General features: G+C 38.9%; 1 protein-coding gene across 2 annotated transcripts in view; it reads left to right on the plus strand.

Annotated features, from left to right (window-relative positions):
- SOX30 (SRY-box transcription factor 30) overlaps positions 1–1,489 on the plus strand; it is a 35,608-nt gene extending 34,119 nt beyond the window's left edge. Inside the window, exon 5 of one of the 2 annotated variants that reach the window (XM_044241044.1) lies at positions 1,108–1,489. In XM_044241044.1, coding sequence (XP_044096979.1) covers positions 1,108–1,489 — 382 coding nt within the window. The remainder of the gene's footprint in view (positions 1–1,107) is intronic. The other variant, XM_044241053.1, reaches the window with a different exon arrangement.
- Positions 1,490–17,105: the final 15,616 nt, after the last annotated feature.

Here is a 17,105-nt window from a genome sequence, read left to right on the forward strand (position 1 = left end):
GGGTGGCTCAGTCAGTTAGGTGTCTGCCTTTGGCTGGGGTCATGATCCCAGAGTCCTGGGATTGAGTCCCACATCTGGCTCCCTGCTCAGCAGAAAGCTTGCTTCTCCCTCTCCCACTTCCCTTGCTTGTATTCCCCCTTTTTCTGTCTCTCTCTGACAAATAAATAAAATAAAAAAATTGTTATGAAATTGTTATGACTAATGTTAAAGAAATTATTGCCTGCATTCTAGGATTTTTATGGTTTCAGGCCTCACATTTAGGTCTTTAATCCATTTTGAGTTATTTTTGTGTATGGTGTTCAAAGGTGGCCCAGTTTCATTCTCTTTACATGTAGCTGTTCAGTTTTCCTAGCACCATTTACTGAAGACAGTCTTTTCCCCATTGTACATTCTTGCTTCTTTTATCATAAATTAATTGACCATATAATCATGGATTTATTTCTGGGTTCTCTATTCTGTTCTTTTGATCTATATGTCTATTTTTGTACCAGTGAAATATTGTTTTGATTACTGTAGCTTTGTAGTATGTCTTGAAATATAGAATTGTGATATTGCCAGCTTTTTTCCCCCCTCAAGATTGTGTTAGCTATTCAGGATCTTTTATGATTCCACTCAGATTTTAGGAATTACTTATTCTAGTTTTGTGAAAAATGCAGTTGATGAGTATTGATCCCAACTCAATTATATGTCTCCCCACCCCATAAGTTTTGTTTCAAATACTAGTAAAAACAATTGTTGTACTACTTACTAAGCATTGATTTTTAGCACAATGTAACACAAGCCTACATTTCCAAAATCTTACATGGTGTCATGAGAGAAAAGTCCAGATTAGCAATTTTTCTTTGTCAGGGTTGTCAAAGGTAAGAAGTCCAAGGCTGATACTAGATACTAGCTCTGGTGAGTCACAGGCTTACTTTGCCATTTACTCTATGTTGGGACTTGGTAGTAGTAAAAGTGCAGATGAATACATGAAGTGGTTGCAGAAAGTTATCTTGGGCACTTTCCAGGCCCCAAAGAGGGTGCAGTTAAACTTGCTCAATTAGTCTGTATGCAAGTCAGCATGGGAGCAAGGCATGATCTAATTCCTTTTTTATCTTTCTGTTACAGCACCTGCCCTTATAGTCGGCCTCCCTTTGGCTATGGAAATTTTCCAAGCTCAATGCCAGAATGCCTTGGTTATTATGAAGACAGGTACCAAAAACACGAGGCTATGTTTTCAGCTTTAAATAGAGACTATCCTTTTAGAGACTATCCAGATGAACGCACACACAGTGAAGATTCTCGGAGTTGTGAGAGCATGGATGGGACCTCTTACTATAACAGTCATAGCCACAGTGGGGAAGAATATTTAAATCCCATGCCTCAGCTGGACATTGGAGCCTTGGAGAATGTCTTCACAGCCCCAACATCAACTCCCTCTAGCATCCAGCAAGTCAATGTCACTGACAGTGATGAGGAGGAAGAAGAAAAAGTGCTCAGAAATTTATAATTTTAAAACAAATATGCACAGAAAATAAACATTTCTTAAAATATATTCTGGGTCAGTTGGTGTGAGAAAAAAAGAGCCTAGAATGCTTTGCTGGGAGTTGTCAGCCATGATTTGAGGAGTCAAATCAAACATAATTTATACCTTTATAAAATTTTGATTAGTGAAACTGGAGTCCTGATGTTTCATCATAGGAATATTTAAGATATGAAGTAATTTATTTTTGTGTCTGAAATTTGTATCAACATATATTATCATTACTTTATCTTGGAATGTGCAAAATACTGAATTCTCACAATTTTATTGAGGGGATAGGGAGTATATATCTGGCATGACAAGTGTGATTTGTATTTTATCTCAGGGTACATTTATTTATTTTTCTCATATGATTTTTTGTTTGGTGTTTATGTAATACTTATTGATATTGTCTGTTTTTATGTAACAGTTTGAAAATATTTTAATAATTTTTAGTAATGAATTGAGACTCAGTTACTAAATTTAATTTACTTTAATAACCAATTATAAGTTTCAAATATGTTTTCATGGCACTTGGGTAATTCCTTCAGCTAAATTAGTCATTTCTGTTCCTAAACATTTTCATCATCTTTTTTGGATTTATTTTTCCATTTGGTATGCATTGTTCTACTTTTGTTATAATTAAATAAACATAGATAAAATTGTTCTTGTTGGATGTTTTCTGTTTGAGGGATAGAAATAAACAGAACGAGTACTGTTCAAATGAGGATGGTTTCCATACCACATACAGATAATTTATTTTTACTTAATAGTCTCCAGAATTGCACAGATCCTGTTAGCTTACATGAGACTTGAAACTTTTTCAACAAAGATGTTGTGCACATACTCTGATGCTATTTCTAAACTCTTTACATGTGTTGTACATGTGACTTAAGCACCCCCACAAATGGAAGAGCTCCTCCAGATTTGGTGCAAGCAGCTGTCTCTGAAACCATGGAGTTCATGTGTAAGAGCACATGGAATTTGTTTAATTCACGGTGAACAATAAAAATCCTTCTTGTGATGTGTCCTCATGGTGAGTGTCCACTATGGATGGAAAGAACCTATTTAGAACAGGATCAGGACCACCAGAATTGGGATCATGGTAGAAGAGATCTACAAGGCACCTGAACTGCGGATCAGAAGTAGCCACAAACCAATATACTTTTCCTTCAATGATGTGTATAATTTATGCAAATTGAGATTTTGTTACTAAAACTACTTGGAAATTTTGTATGGAAAGTTGTTCTAAGCTTCCAACCTCTTCCTTTACTAAGTTTGCATTTGTTCCTTAAGAAAAGGTTGTTAATACATTTCATCAGCCTTATACTTAATTGTATCTAAGATTTCCTCTATCCAATAAAAATTTTATTCTTATATTTTATATTCTTTATCACTCTGTGCAATGTCACTTCAATGTGGTTAAAGAGCAAAACAAATATCTTGGTGGAGAGAGCAAACGTGTAACCTCATGTAGGAACTAAAGCAACATCTGGTTGTCTTCACAATTGATGAAGGAAAAAATGTGTGTGACAGTTTGACCCATTTTATCCCATCTCATTTTATTTTATTTTTTATTTATTTAATTTTTAAAGATTTTATTTATTTATTTGGCAGAGAGAGATCACAAGTAGGCAGAGAGGCAGGCAGAGAGAGGGAGGAGGAAGCAGGCTCCCCACTGAGCAGAGAGCCCGATGCGGGACTCAATCCGGGGAAGTCGAGATCATGACCTGAGCTGAAGGCAGCGGCTTAACCCACTGAGCCACCCAGGTGCCCCAATCCTGTCTCATTTTAATGACAGCATAGTGACTAAACTGGGTTTTGATGACAGACCTTATTCTTATAAACAAATTGGTTGGAGGAATCCCTTTGTAAGACAGCTGAATGTTATAGGGCATTGTTTAGTGTTTCCTAACTGTCTTCAGACTAGCCTGGCACCAACAATTCCTTCCTTCCTTCTCCTTAATGGCTGTTTGAGGATGAGCAACAGTACTGGGATCAGAAGTCAGGAGCTTAGATTCTGTACAGATCCACAGTATAATTTGGGCTTAAAAATACGGAAAACTAATAAGCCTGCCTAGCTACAAATGCCCCTATCTGCTCACTTCTAGCTCTTTAAATCACAGTTGACTCAGACTAGAGATCTACAGACTAAACAAAGCCCTGCCCCATTGACACTAATTCATCTGCCTCTCCAAGTCATCAGAGTGAAATTCTCTAAGCTTAGAGCCATGAGCACATTCTAATAGAATTCATTGCCTTGTTTGTCCTTATAAATAAGAGGTTATATTTGTAATAAGACTAGCCTTCTTTAAAAGTGTGTTGAAATGTTAATATGTTTAAAAGGTCAAACTTTTCTATGCTTTGGACAAAACTTCTCTGGCTAGTTGCAAATTAAGAAAACTGCTCTCCGTGAAAATAAAACAAAAATAAATATAATCCCAATTTTCAAGAGCTTAGTTATCAAATTTAGAAAGGCAAGAGAGTGTTTCTTTAAATATGTTAGCTGGAACCCAAGCGTTTTAGAGATTCTGACAATATTTAAGTTTGGGAAACACATACTATTTCCCCACCTTGGAGATTGTGAAAGCCCATTATCATTGTAAAGGTGGTCAAAAGGTTTGCGGTGAAGAATCATGTTTAACAGTTTATTTCAGTGCTACCCAAACTTACTGCCTTGAGACTCCCTTTTTTTGTTTTATCGATGTCTGCTAACATCTCATAGAATCCACTTTGGCAGTTGCTAATACAATTATAGCTGGTGGCTTTGGTCTTCAATTGTTAACTTCACATATGGTTTCCTGCGTTAGGAGCTAAATAAACTGGTTTTTGTTTTTTTGTTTTGTTTTTGCACTAAGTATTTGATTATCTTTTATTTTTTTTAAAGATTTTATTTATTTGACAGACAAAGATTACAAGTAGGCAGAGAGGCAGGCAGAGAGAGAGGAAGGGATGCAGGCTCCCTGCTGAACAGAGAGCCCGATGCGGGGCTCAATCCCAGGACCTTAGGATCATGACCTGAGCCGAATGCAGAGGTTTTAACCCACTGCGCCACGCAGGCGCCCCAAGTATTTGATTATCTTAAAAAGGTAAAGAACTGAAACTTATAGTTGTGAGTTGCCTTTCTCTAATGGAAGTTGATATTACGCCCAAGAATTCAAGTGGGCAAATGTGCTAAATTCCCATACAAGTATATTTTCCACAGTGCAAACCAGCTGTCAGTAGGATTGTTCCTGAGCCAAAAAAATTATAAGCTACATTTGAAAGTTGTAGTTTAGAACAGAAGTTGAAATTCTGGGGATTCTATGAACTACATGCACTATTTTAAAGCAGTATAATTTTGATGTGGGCAGGGTAATTCTGAAAAATTTCTGGCCTACATTTTGGAACAGATTGCTGAGGCACATCATATTTTTAGCTTTCTGAATCATTTAAACTTTTTGAATTTTAGAGGAATTCCAAAGGCTTCATAATAAAATCAGCTTTCTAAAAACAAGTGTATAAGGAGTTACATTCAAATTCTTCTTGATGAAAAATTCCACATCCACTGGACAGATATGTACCCTTTGTCTCTACATTCTGCATTTTAACTACTTGATGCAACGTTACCTATCTCCTGTCTCCTTTCTGATAATTTTAACATACACAAATCTTAGTAAACTTTCCACCAAGTGATGAATGCTCATAGGGAAGTTGGGGGTTCTGCTTGCTAGACCCTTATATCTCTGGCTCCTTTTCTGAAACCAAGAAAATTTTTATTTCTAAAAATAATGAACAGCATCTTACATGTATTCTTTTTCAAGGGAATCTCTTCAGAACTCTAAGTATTTGCCTGTGTTCCCTGAGACACTGTCTGCGGGGGCTGAGCTCATTGGAGCTCACTTAGACAATAAACAACACAAAGTTGGGCTCCTTTAGCACAGATAATGTCTCAACTCTATACTACTTTTTGACGTTCTCTGAAACACTAACCAGTACAGGTTTTCAAATGTGGTTAGTGCATCACTTCCCACAACATGATCTGGGATGCTTGGTAAGAATGCAGTCATTCCCCAGACCTATAGAATCACAGTCTCTTTGGCTAGAATCCAGAAATCTGAAGTTTTAATAAGCTCCTCAGGTAATTCTTCAGCACACCTACATTTGACAGCATATAAAGTTTTTGCGACTTATTTCAAATTGTATCTGCCATAAAGGTAATGTAACCACACTGGCTTTTTTTTTCCAATTTATTTATTTTCAGAAAAACAGTATTCATTATTTTTTCACCACACCCAGTGCTCCATGCAATCCGTGCCCTCTATAATGCCCACCACCCAGTACCCCAACCTCCCACCCCCCCGCCACTTCAAACCCCTCAGATTGTTTTTCAGAGTCCATAGTCTCTCATGGTTCACCTCCCCTTCCAATTTACCCAAATTCCACACTGGCTTTTAGAAAAGAAAAACCTTTCATCCATCCAACAACTGCTCTTGTTTTATGATGTTCTTTCTAATATTTGTCCATATACACATTCTTTACATAACTAGAATCACAACATATGCACACACTATGTGTACTTCCTCAGTATTTTATCATGAGCTATTTTTCATGCTCTTTGACTTTATAATTGATTACCTTTCATACTTACATAACACTGCTTCAGGCAGATGTGCCATAATTAACCACATGAAAGAGTTACGATTGTAGTTTTTTCCAAATTGGTTTCAGTAATTTGTCCTAGTAATTTCAATGATGTGATTTCAAAGTGAGCTCTCTCACAGACCAAAAGGAGTGGGAGTACCTTTAAGCAACCATTATTCCAGTGACATGGGGGTTTTGATATCATTTTAAAGGTCATATTAGAACTCAGCACTGAATGGCCAGGGTAGATAGGCTCACTCTAGGGGGGCTTCGAGTCCCAATATAAAGGGTGATGAACAGAGCATGTGGAAAGAAAAGTGTGGCATGGTGTCCCATCCTGCTAATGGAGACACACTAGTACGCTCTTCTTGAGCCCACTCTGTGACTTACCCTCCCTAATGGCTAATAATTTTTAATATCTCAGCATAGAGATCTTCCAGTTGTCTCCCAATGCTTTCCTTTTCATTTTTGGTAATAGAACTTAATATTTTTAGTTATGTTTCATTTCTTGAATGTACCTAAGTTCTGGACTATAAAATGTCAAAGGAATTTTCATGTGCAACTTCCAGAATATACCTTTAAATGGAGAGGTTATGCCTTTCTTTGCTCCTTTGTTGTCCTTGCTGGAGGGAATATAGAAGTGAGGGCTGGAATCTGAGCAATCATCTTGGACTGTTTAGGCCTCACCATAAAGGATTACTTTCCTCAAGATCTTTATGTTACAGAAAAAGAAATTTCTATCTAGTTTAATCCACTATAATTTTGTGCTTTCTGTCAGGTGCGGCTGAACCAAATTCTAACTTATCCAGGATTCTTCCCTTCCATAAAGTTTTCTTCAACCCTCACAGACTACGTTGTTCCTGCTTTATATTCCCACAACACCTTTGTTCATATTTCCTGCTAGAGTCTGAACCCCTTGAGGTCCAATAGGCACAAATATCCTAGAAACTAGAAACAAACATATGGTAGTAAGCAGAGCAATAGACGCAGCTCTGTATTCTCAGCCTTGGTGACTAATAGAATTCATAGACTGGCTGGCAAGAATGCTTCTCATCTGATTGCCCATAAAAAAAAAAAAGCTTAAAAAAACATCCTAGACCACCATAATTTAAACATTTGGGGATGGGAATTGGGAACTATCTTTTAAAGGCTCCCCGGGGTGATTCTGGACCCTACCAGGCAAAGGTTGACAAAATGGCACTTGGACATCCTGTAGAAGACTATCAGGATTTTCCTATCAACAATCCATTTTCCTTCATGTCCCTTAGGAGCCCATGGTTTAATGCCTTTCCAAGTTCAAGCTTACTGTAAATGCTGAACTCCTTGAGAAGCTCCCAACACATAGATAAAAGGGTGGAGAAAGAGATTGAACTGGAGGGTTTTATATCAGTTATAAGTATGGAAACAATTTCATTTTTTTCCAAAGTAGTTATCACCATCTGTAACTATATTGTTTATTTCCTTGTTTATTTTCTCCTCACCAACCCCTGCTGTGAGAAGCTCCAGGACAATAGAAACCTTGTCTTTCTTTCTTGATTCATGATTCCTTATGTCCAACACTGTGTCTTGCAATGTAGTACATACTCATTAAGTATTTGTGGAATTAATTAAATAAAAGCTACACTTTGTTGAACACCTGCTATGTGCCACTGTATCTGGTATTTTATATGATTATCTCACTGAATCCCCATGAGAACCTTGTCAATAGGTGTTATCATCTTTATTTAACTAGTGAAGTAACTTATCCAAGGCAGCCCAGCAAGTTAGCAAAAGAGTTGACAGTTGAACTCAAGTCTCTCTGCCTCCAAACTCAACACTTATCGTGTTTTACCATGTTTCCCTTGCTGACAAACAATTCTGGAATAAAATCTGCCTCAGCTGGAATTCACAAATTGATGGAACTCTCTTCCACCAGACGTGGAAGCCTGATTTAACTTAGGGTAAAAGAAAACATGAAAGGAAGCTGCAAGATTAAAGGGGCCATCAACTCATCCCTAATTTTATCACCACCTTCCAGAGCACAGTGGTGGACTTCCACATTTTCCCTCCTGGGACTATCACTCCCTACCCATTCTTGTGGAGACCTTTGAAGCCAAGTGGCTCTCTCTGCTGCAGGCAATCACAGTAGTGCATTGGATGCAGTGTTGGGTCCCGAACTGTTTGCACTAGTCAACAGGACAGTCAGAGCCTTCACATGGATTTTTCTAAGTGGATATGGAGGGACAGCTTTCCTTCCCTCATCAAAAATGATTCTCTAAGAAGTGACTTTGGAGACATACATGGCCATGTTTCCTCTCTCTGGGGTAAGGCACATCTCTGGTAGGAGTGGATGACACCAACACAAAAGCAGAAGAAGGAAGACAGAGAATCCAGAGTCTTTGGTTCCAGTCACCACAGAGCTTTTCTTCATAACTGCCTATACTGGTTCTTGAGCCAGTTACCTAGTTCAAGCATTTTTTTCCTCAATGGTGGTACGCTTTTATTTCTTGCATATTAGTCTTGACAATCACAGGGACATGTAAAGAGTCTCCTTCATGTGGTGCAAGGATCCAGTCAACTCTTGAAACTCTGAATATTGCTTACAATGTGCATTTTTTACCTCTAGTGATACTGTAAAGAATAATGTTTAAGAATTTCTGCAAGATTTGGGATCAGACATAATTAGAAAAGAGTCCTGCTCCATCATTCTGGAACTGTGTGACATAGGGCAAGTAGCTTCAGCTCTCTGAACCCGTTTTCTGGATAATAAGAATTATAATTATACATATCTCACAGGATTTTTTGGAGGATTAATGATTGTGCACAATGCTGGAGGCATATTATGAGCAGTAGTTGTGTCCTGGTGTTTCCCTCTTCCCTTTCAGCGATGGCACACAGCATCCCCCCCACCACTCTGTTTTATAATGTCTCTGGGACACCTCCGGGTTGCTAGAACAAGGTCAACCCTGAGAACATGATTGGGAGGGAAATAAATCTGTCTTACTCAGGTGTTTACCTGCCCCAGTGTTGGCTTTTTTTCCTGCTTAAGATGTGATGGTATAATTGTTGGGAGAGTAGTAGCCACTACCACCTCCTGACACTTGTATAAAGCCAACCAGAACAATTTGCTTTCCCATTTGAGTTTCATGAAAAACACAAGGTGAAGAAACTGAGACCCAGAGAACAGCCATTGACTTGTCTCACATCAAACAGTTCCTCCTTGTTGGAAGAGCAGAACTCAGGTCTGCCAGGGAGAAGTTCAACTTTGTACAGGTGTAGAATCATTAGATATTAGTTATGAAATATTCAGACATTTTCTTAAAATGCCTAATATAAAGCTGAGGTGTACTTGTTCTAAACTTCTTTGTACAAACAAATTGTACTCTTTGAGTGAATTAGGAAAACACAGAAAAGTCCCAAATTCTTCTGTAAGTACTCTCTTCTATAACTTCCTCTGTGAAAATACAGTTATGCATGTATTTTTCCTAATTATAAATAGATTTATTGTTATTTTCTGCTTTTAAGAGTAACAATGATTACGGGAAAAAACTCAGAGTATTAAATGCCATAAAAATTAAAAATTACTGTGCAGAAGCTTTTGATTTTGATGAAGTCCCAGAAGTTTATTTTCGCTTTTGTTTCCTTTGCCTTTGGAGACGTATCTTGAAAGAAGTTGCTGTGGCTGATATCAAAGAGATTACTGCCTATGTTCTCCTCTAAGATTCTGATGGATTCCTGTCTCACATTGAGGTATTTTATCCATTTTGAGTTTATCTTTGTGTACGGTGTAAGAGAATGGTCGAGTTTCATTCTTCTACATATAGCTGTCCAGTTTTCCCAGCACCATTTATTGAAGAGACTGTCTTTTTTCCACTGTATATTTTTTCCTGTTTTGTCAAAGATTAATTGACCATAGAGTTGAGGGTCCATATCAGGGCTCTCTACTCTGTTCCACTGGTCTATGTGTCTGTTTTTATGCCAGTACCATGCTGTCTTGGTGATCACAGCTTTGTAATAAAGCTTGAAATCAGGTAAGGTGATGCCGCCAGCTTTATTTTTGTTTTTCAACATTTCCTTAGCGATTCGGGGTCTCTTCTGATTCCATACAAATTTTAGGATTATTTGCTCCAGATCTTTGAAGAATGCCGGTGGAATTTTGATCGGAATGGCATTAAAAGTATAGATTGCTCTAGGCAGTATAGACATTTTAACAATGTTTATTCTTCCAATCCAAGAGCATGGAATGGTCTTCCATCTTTTTGTGTCTTCTTCAATTTCTTTCATGAGTGTTCTATAGTTCCTCAAGTACAGATCCTTTACCTCTTTAGTTAGGTTTATTCCCAGGTATCTTATGGTTCTTGGTGCTATAGTAAATGGAATCGATTCTCTAATTTCCCTTTCTGTATTTTCATTGTTAGTGTATAAGAAAACAGCAAAGGAAACAGTCAAAAAAACAAAGAGGCAACCCACGGAATGGGAGAAGATATTTGCAAATGACAGTACAAACAAAAGGTTGATATCCAGGATCTATAATGAACTCCTCAAACTCAACCCACACGAAACAGACAAACACATCAAAAAATGGGCAGAAGATATGAACAGACACTTCTCCAATCAAGACATACAAATGGTTATCAGACACATGAAAAAATGCTCATCATCATTAGCCCTCAGGGAGATTCAAATTAAAACCACATTGAGATATCACCTTACACCTGTTAGAATGGCCAAAATTAACAAAACAGGAAACAACATGTGTTGGAGAGGATGTGGAGAAAGGGGAACCCTCTTACACTGTTGGTGGGAATGCAAGTTGGTGCAGCCTCTTTGGAGAACAGTGTGGAGATTCCTCAAGAAATTAAAAATAGAGCTTCCCTATGACCCTGCCATTCCACTCCTGGGTATTTACCCCAAAGATACAGATGTCGTGAAAAGAAGGGCCATCTGTACCCCAATGTTTATAGCAGCAATGGCCACAGTCGCCAAACTATGGAAAGAACCAAGATGCCCTTCAATGGATGAATGGATAAGGAAGATGTGGTCCATATACACTATGGAGTATTATGCCTCCATCAGAAAGGATGAATACCCAACTTTTGTAACAACATGGACAGGACTGGAAGAGATTATGCTGAGTGAAATAAGTCAAGCAGAGAGTCAATTATCATATGGTTTCACTTATTTGTGGAGCATAACAAATAGCATGGAGGACAAGGGGCGTTAGAGAGGAGTAGGGAATTTGGGTAAATTGGAAGGGGAGGTGAACCATGAGAGACTATGGACTCTGAAAAACAGTCTGAGGGGTTTGAAGTGGCGGGGGGGGTGGGAGGTTGGGGTACCAGGTGGTGGGTATTATAGAGGGCACGGCTTGCATGGAGCACTGGGTGTGGTGAAAAAATAATGAATACTGTTTTTCTGAAAATAAATAAATTGGAAAAAAATTAAAAATTACTGTAGTCCAGGCTTCATAATTTATCATAGTTCATTAATCATTTTGGTTCACGTATTTCAGCAGATTCTTTCACGCATATATGCACACAGTTACAAAAACGAGATGGAACTTAAGATACAACCCCTTGTAGACTCTCTCTTTTCATGTAATATGACATAAACACTTAACCTGTGACACAGATTTTCCTCTACACTATGTTTTCTAAAGCTTTTTGTTATGGTAATTTCAAACTATATAAAAATAGCATAAGCATTGTAATAAACTTCCTGTACCTATTACCCACATTCAGCAACTACCAAGTATATACCCCCTACACACTTTACTCAGTGGATTTGGTGGTGGTATTATGAAGGGCATGTATTGCATGAAGCACTGGGTGTGATGCATAAACAATGAATTTTGGAACACTGAAGAAAAATTTTTAAGAAGCAAATTGTAAATATTATTTTATCCATAAATATTCAGTATATATCTCTAAAAGACTAGGACTCCTTTTCTGACTTCTCCTTTGCCAGTTTGAATACTTTTTATTTCTTTTTGTTGTCTGATTGCTGTTGCTAGGACTTCCGGGAATATGTTGAACGACAGTGGCGAGCGTGGACATCCTTGTCCTGGTCCTGATCTCAAAGGGAAGGCTGTCAGCTTTTCCCATTGATAATGATATTCATTGTGAGTTTTTCATAGATAGGACTCTTTAAAAAAAAGAAAAAGATTTATTTATTTGAGAAAAAGATCACAAGTGGGAGGGACCCAGAGAGAGAGAATCCAAAGCAGACTCTGTCCTGAGCTCAGAACCTGATATGGGGCTCAATCTCAGAACCCTGAGTTCACAACCTGAGCCAAAACCAAGAGTTGGATGCTCAACCAACTGTGCCACCCACGTGCTCCAAGATTAGAGCTCTTTTAACTAATTGCAATCGTTCATATGTACCATAAAATATCCAGTGTTCAACTTCCCCAATTGTCTCATAAATGACTTAAAAAAAAAAAACAATTACATGTTTCAAACAGGATTTATGCAAGGTCTACTTACTGCATTTGTTTCAGATATTTCCCAAATCTCTTTTTCTTTATGTATGCCTAATGTCATTTTGTTTTGTTTGTTAAAGAAGAAGCTAGGTTTGTTTTGTAGAGTGCTTACTTCTGAATTTTGCTGATTGTATCCTCTTGATGTCATTTAACATGTTTGTGCCCTAAATTTTCTAACAATTAGTAGTTAGATCCAGAGTTTTGATCATAATATTTCTTAGGTGGTGGGTTGCATTTACACCAGGAGGTACTAGTCTAGAACACAACTTTTAATGGTTGACTCATATAGATAGACTATAATTTCTTTAACCAATCACTTACTATTGGAATTTAAATTGTTCCTTACATGTATAGCGATTACCAGCACTGATATAATAGCCTTTTGGCCAAAACAAATTCCTTTCTTTAGACCAGATTCCTATAAGTAAACGCAGAGCCAGCGCTCAAAATATATGACCTTTGAGAAGGTTCCAAGGAGTTAAACTTACTAAGAGGTTCTCTTGATAACTCCAAACTAGGCCACGGCATAATGGCTGGCTGAGTTTAAGGGTAAGTGGAAGTACATCTCACTCTAGTGAGGTTGCTCTTACTTTGCTTTACCGTGGCCTAAACCAGTGACTAGTGCAAAGGCTGCCTATCAATCTGGGGTCCATCATGGCAGATGCAGCCACCCTCTACCCTCATCCTAGGCACCCCTTCTTCATGGGGGAGCTGCCCACACATTGGTCTCAGCACCCATGTGGAGTAAAGGGCTGCCAGGCCAGAAGAGATTGTCTGGGATCATTTCCTTGATCCTTTGTTAGGACTATAATGCCTTGATTCTGGGTTTACAACTTCTTGTGAGACTTGTATTTAGCTGAGCTCTTCCCATGTGATACCTTGTCGTACTCAAGGAGTCAGTGTACGAGGCTGGCCTGAGTTTCCTTCACAACTTTTGTTGGGAATCAAGATGTTTGAATAATTCTGGAATCTTTAGTAGCTCTATCTCTATTCTAGTTTGAACGAGAAGGGAGGCAGAGAAAACCCTCCTAGCTCCATCCTGGAAGTGTTGAACTTTGTCATATAATGGTGCAGGCCCATGACAAGTAGGGGTACAGCAGGCCAACTTCTGACTCCCCTTGCCCTGAGAAGGCAATTCAGAGCACTGATGAATCCAGAAGCACTTTGTACTTGCAAAGTGTCTGACTACAAAGGCAAGAAGACCCAGCAGGTGACTTTACAGAGCTAAGTAGAAGCAACTTGAGCACAGACCCTGTGTTCCCAATACCCCAGTCTTGGGCAGAACCACACTTGCAACAAGTGGGTAATGTGAGGGAAGACCCAGAAATAGATGAAGATGCTGAATATACATGAAGTTGATAATAGAGGCCACTGATTCAGAATACTGATTTCTGCTGCCCTGAGGGGAACACTGGAGCCAGCCTTTGTAACAGTCCAGCCTTGTTTAGCTTATCAAATCTGGCTAGAGCAAAAGCCCCAGGATCCACCCACTTCATCAGAAACAAGTCTGAACAAGTCAGGCACTGTGTGCTTCAGATACCCAGGCATTTTGACAGTTCAGTTCTGACCACCAGCCAAATGTAAATTGAGAATGCCAAGTCATCCATCTTGGGTTAGCCACGTGTGAGGTTAATGCCCCATCTTCTAGAAGTACACAAAGGACCATTTGAGCAGGAAAGTCCCACCACCTCCTGCTGAAACACATAGCCTGCATTTGGATCATCTTTCTGAACAGCATCTTGGTTTGGAAGGCACAGCTGTTGCCGAGATCCCTGAGTATAGCCTGCTGTTCTCTGTGAAAGTTAGGGTAGATTAGTGTGGTTAAGTTGAGATGCAGTAAAGCCCTCCAACCTGCCCCTCCTCCAAATAGCCAATCTGCTGGCAGCCAGATGCTGATGTTTGCCCAATTATCCATGTCTGCTTGCAAATGGGAAAAGCTGGGTGGTAGCTGAACTCATTATATGACCTTAGGAACATCAACACCCCTCTCAGGAGCTTGGTTCCACTGAATCTGGACAGGAACAGGTGCTACTTCATACAGGAAAGTCCCCTTGGGAATGAGCACTTAGCACTTCTGATCCTGGGAGTGTAGTGATTGACAGAAGTGGCCTTCCTTGACTCGACTCTCAGAGGTGTGGCTTTTAGAGAATTCCATGAAACATGAGACATGGACCAAGAACAGATCTAGAGTCAGGTTTATGCCTCTAACAGCTGTGGCTTTCAAATTCTTTCAGATTGAAGAAGTTGAAACAACAGCTGCACATTTATTCCTTGTTCTGGGGATGGGAGGTGGTGGAGGCAAATATGATGGAGACACAAAGGCCATGACTATTTTCTTCTTCAATAAACCCCAAATTATGTCTTGGTTCCCATAAAATAAGATGGAAAGTGACTTGGCATTAGGTTCCCCCAACCCCTGTGACTTTTCAAATTCATATTAATATTTTTGCTGGAAGATGCCCCAGGCTCATAGTGTTTCAAGAAACCTTAAAGTTATCTAGTCTACATATAGGAACTGCATGGTCCTCCTGTGTCATTCTACATGCTTACATCCATGACACACATTGTTAGTCACAGAGCTCTAGCCACTTTCAAACATTCATTCTCATCACAGAGGTGGTCCAGGCAGTCTCTAGCAATGATACAGCGCTGACACTCAAGGTAAACTCATTTGCCATCCCCAATCTAGTCCAACTCGTGCATTTTACACATGGAAAACTGAGGGCCAGAGAGGGGAATAATCTGCCCAGTCACACAGTGAATCGGTGTTATTTGTGGAAAGCTAAATAAAGGGCGTAGAATTCTTAGAAACATCAAGCAAAATATAGGCCACTGCTTATTTACCCATTGTGTTGTATTTTTTTCTGTTTTCCTAGATTCATTGAACTGTTTATCTAAATTTTGAGGACTTTTTTCCTAATATAAAAGAAACGTATCTCTATAGAAATACAAATAAAACAAAAAACCCACTCAAAAGCAGCACCCACACATGAATCTACTGTGTCAAGCCATGGTCTATAGACCTTTCCTACATGTATGTATACATTTATCCACATATCTATACTTTTATATGGGAGTAAATCAACTTTTCTTTTTAGAGCTCCTGGTCACAAGAAATTCTTAATGAAAGCAATGCTTCAGTTCATACCCTTGATTGGACCCATAGTGTACATATTGTTTTATGACCTGGTTTGAGTAAATGTTCAATTGTAATGTCTAAATATTCATGAAAGTTTCCTTGATAGACACTTAGACTATTACCAGTTTTTTGTTACTCTAATATCCACTATAAATTTTTGCTCACAGGCTTGTTTTCTTTAGGGCAAACATATTTTAAAGGCTCTTGACGCACATTGACAAATTGCTCTCCAATAGAGATGGAAGTGGGAGGCTAGCAGGGTCTCTGAAGTACGTTTTTTAACAACTTTACCCACACAAGATCTCATTATTTCTGTTGTTCTTTTATTCTCCTGTTGGCATGCTTTGTGTGTCAAGAGAGAGTGTAGAATTTCCAAAGGTAAAATCACATTTTTGCAGTTCCTAGGGTAAGAGACATGACTGAACATATAATAATGAATTAACATTTACTGAAAATTTACCAAGTCTCAGGTGTCAGGCATTAACTCATAGGGTTGAAAGCAACCCATTTTGTAGGGAAAGTTCAAAAGGGTTGAGTAACTTGTCTGATGCTTCATGGGACCAAGCTTGGTTAAGTCTGACCTGCATACCAACCCCTTTGCCATGCTGTCTCCACATACTCACTACAAGTAAATATTTGTATGTGGGCTGATGGATTATTTTCCTTTGGTAGGACAGACCTGAGCAACTCAGAAGGGAACAGCCATAAAAATAGGCTAAAAACACAATCTTAGTTCTCCTAGTCAGCCCTGACTGGAATAGCCCCTGTGGATTTCAGCAATGTTTAAGCTGGGTTTGAGGGTATGACCTGAGGTAGTATTTTTATTAAGGATTTCTTATGACTGGGAACTCAAAGAAGTTAACTTGAATTATCCCATATAAAAATATAGCTACCCAAGTTTATCAGTGGCATTTCCTTTTTATAGTGTTTGGTGCTAATAATAGCCCCAAACTCCTCAACCCAACTTTCCAGCTTTTTAAAAGAACAGTACTTATAAGAATGTCTGAATAATTGTGACTGGAGGGATTTATTCCATGCAGTGTTTCCTGTGGTTTCTCTGGAGAAAGCAAAGGGCTTGGGAGTTGGTGGCTATGTACAGTCTCTGTGCTGCTTCAGGGATCTTGTGAGTGAGAGCCAGAGAGGGGCTTCTAAGGAAGTGAGAGGGGATGTGAGGTAAGAGGAGGAGAGAGGCATGAGGGTTTTCACAGAGAACTCAGAATAAATCAGGTTATCTTCTTGGATTCCAGGGAGCTGAGTAAGAAAACTGGGCCCCTTTCTCCCTTTTGTCGTCCTCTGGACAGTTCTGTTCTTGTCAGGCCAGCACCTGGTGTCTGATAGAACCTGAGAAGGGATTGTCACCTCTTAGAGAACGAAAGGTCTTG

Source organism: Neovison vison, chromosome 1 (genome assembly GCF_020171115.1).
Source record: "Neovison vison isolate M4711 chromosome 1, ASM_NN_V1, whole genome shotgun sequence".
In the NCBI taxonomy this organism is placed as follows: domain Eukaryota; kingdom Metazoa; phylum Chordata; class Mammalia; order Carnivora; family Mustelidae; genus Neogale; species Neogale vison.